A 2,514-nucleotide genomic window follows, 5' to 3' on the forward strand; every position below is an offset into this window, starting at 1 on the left:
CGTCGAGCGAGTGCAGGCGAGAAAGTGAAAAGTCCTCAGTGCCTTCGGGGGAGAGAAGATGTAGCCCCTGGGGCAATGTAGAGGCACCAGTAAAAAGTCCTCAGTGCCTCCAGGGGAGAGAAGATGTAGCCCCTGGGGCAATGTAGAGGCACGAGGTAAAGACCTTCTCGCCGTCGAGCGAGTTCAGGCAAGATAAAATCCTTCTCGTCTCGAACGAGTTCAGGTACGGTGTAGAGGGTGGAAGAAGTTTGCAGGATAGCTAAGGTAGGTTCGAAGAGAATGCTTAGCTGTCCGGCTTATTGTTCTTAAACTCAGGGAGGTAGAGAAGGATCCGAAAGGCGCCTCTTCCCCCCAGATGAGGGAACAATAGCCAAGTTTAGAAGGCAAAAGGGGGCTTACATCGCCGGGATCCTCTGGCGATCAGAAGAAATTCAGGCGATGGCAAGAGTAAGGGCCCATTTTGATGGAGTAGATCAGGTGAACTACATCTTAAACTATCAGTTGGATTGAAACTTGCTGTTTAGTAAGTAGTTTCGCGCTGAAGTTCGTTGTCTTAAAGTTCACAAGTTATTAAAATGCCATCGTTCGAAAGGTGATAGTTTGATCGAGTTTGAAGCAGTAAGTAAACGGTAGAATCGCTAAGTTACTTTGTTTAAGCGGTTTTTACAAGGAGAAGCAAAGCAGGCAGAGAGACCATATGTAGAAGCAGAAAAATTTATAATAAAGGCAGTATCAGTTCAAGTACATAAGAAGAGATGAAAAATATTACAAGCAAGGCCTAAAGATTATGCAAAAAGATATCAGGGAATAAGCGGTAGAGGGAGATGACTAATCTTCAGAAGGCACGATCTTCCCATCCACCACTTCATTATATAGTGATACCATGGAGAGGTCGAGCTCGGGGTACTGGCAGGCGACTTGCTCCAGGGCAGCGTCGAACCCAGCGGCGAGGACTTGGGTGGAGCTCAGTTCGAGCTCTTCGTTTTGCTTTTTGAGCCCCTCGGTTTGCTGTCCTAGCTCGTCAGCTCGTTTCTTCAGTTCTTCAGTTTTCTCACGAGCTTGAACGAGGTCTTCAGCAACCTTTTTGCTTTCCTCCCGCACCTGGGCCAGCTCTGCAACAGTTCTTTTGTTTTCCTCTCTAGCTTCGGCGAGCTCAGCCACGGCGTCGTTCCTCTCCTTTTCGACCTTTCCAAGGAGAACCTCCCGATCAACCGACCTTTTCTCGAGGTTCTCTACCTTGGCTGCATCCGCTTTTATTGATGCCTCCAAGTCAGCCACCTTGAGTCGGTAGGGAACCAGCTTGCTCTCCAGTTCGATTTTCTCTTGAGCTAGGAGGTGCAGTTTCTGGCGTAGATCAGAGGCCTCCTTGCGTGCAACCCTCAGCTCGGCACTCATGGCGTCTTCCACCCTTGAGTGATCAATCTCCGCCATCATGAGGTTGCAGGACAGCTTCTCCGCCTCGATCCTTATCAGGCGATTCTCCTCTTGGAGTGTGGAGATATCATCCTGGATTTTTTTGGTGGAGCTCTCCACAGATTTTGTTATGATGGAGGGGAGGTCCTCTGCCATCATTTTGAGCTTAGCTGTGAAGGGCCCCCAGATTTCTTTGACCGCGGGGGGAAGGCTTGCAGCCGCTGCTGGTGGAGGGGCTGAAGGGGCCTGGTGCTGACTCTCACCACCACCCTCTTGAATTGGTTGAGGAAGTTGGGTTTCCTGGCGTGGTGGTGAAGAGGGGGACTCGGTAATGAGTATTGGCGAGTTGTGAGCGCCCTCATCCCCACCTGGTGCAGCTTCAGCGATTGAGGCAATTGAAGGAGGACCCTCTCCAGCAGATACGAATGGCGTGGAGGCGCTCGGAGGGTTCTCCATGAAGTTAGGCTCATTGCCTTCAACCGCAGGAAGTGCAGCTACCAAGGGTATCGCTTGGACTGGCGGTGTTGGAGCTGGGGGAGAAGGCGGTGTTGGTGTTGGTAGAGCAGGTGATGAAGAAGGTGCCGCCCTTCTCCTTTTGGTTATGAGGCCGTCCTCGGTTGCCTCATCATCTTCATCTTCGTCTTCTTGAACCACTTGAGGAGTTTTCCTCTTTGGTTTCTTTAAGACGAGCTTCTTTCGTTGAGGGGCGGGCAGTGCCTCTGGAGGAGCTGGGCCTTGAGGGGGCGATCTGTCCTGGGCAGCGGCGATCTCCACCACCGAGTTTGGCACGGTTTGAGAGCCCGACGCCAATCTGTGGGTTCGGGCGAGCGCCCTCAGTTCAGCCAATTTGCCTTTGCCCAACATGAGATCTGCACAGTGCAAGAATATACAAGTAAGCGCGAAGGCAAAAGTAAAATATACAAGTACGGGTGCGAATGATGCAAACGAATGGTGCAGGAAATAAAAACCAAGTCTAATGCGCCACAAGCAGGACGCCCAATAATAGATAACAGAGATGCAGCACAAGACGAAAACCTAAAAGTCGAGGTAAGCACTAACCTATGTGAGCTTCGAGTTGGCCCTCGAGGAACTCGAAGGTGA

The 2,514-nt window shown here is 51.0% G+C and overlaps 1 protein-coding gene across 1 annotated transcript; it reads right to left on the reverse strand.

Annotated features, from left to right (window-relative positions):
* Positions 1 to 828: 828 nt before the first annotated feature.
* Positions 829 to 2,277, reverse strand: LOC137825124 (uncharacterized). The gene is made up of 2 exons (XM_068630798.1): positions 1,305 to 2,277; positions 829 to 1,241 (listed from the first exon to the last, which is right to left on the reverse strand). Exons 1-2 carry the CDS (start codon positions 2,275 to 2,277, stop codon positions 829 to 831), a joined length of 1,386 nt encoding a protein of 461 aa, XP_068486899.1.
* Between the last annotated feature and the right edge of the window lie 237 nt (positions 2,278 to 2,514).

The sequence above is a fragment of the Phaseolus vulgaris genome, chromosome 8, assembly GCF_000499845.2.
Source record: "Phaseolus vulgaris cultivar G19833 chromosome 8, P. vulgaris v2.0, whole genome shotgun sequence".
Taxonomy (NCBI): Eukaryota; Viridiplantae; Streptophyta; class Magnoliopsida; order Fabales; family Fabaceae; genus Phaseolus; species Phaseolus vulgaris.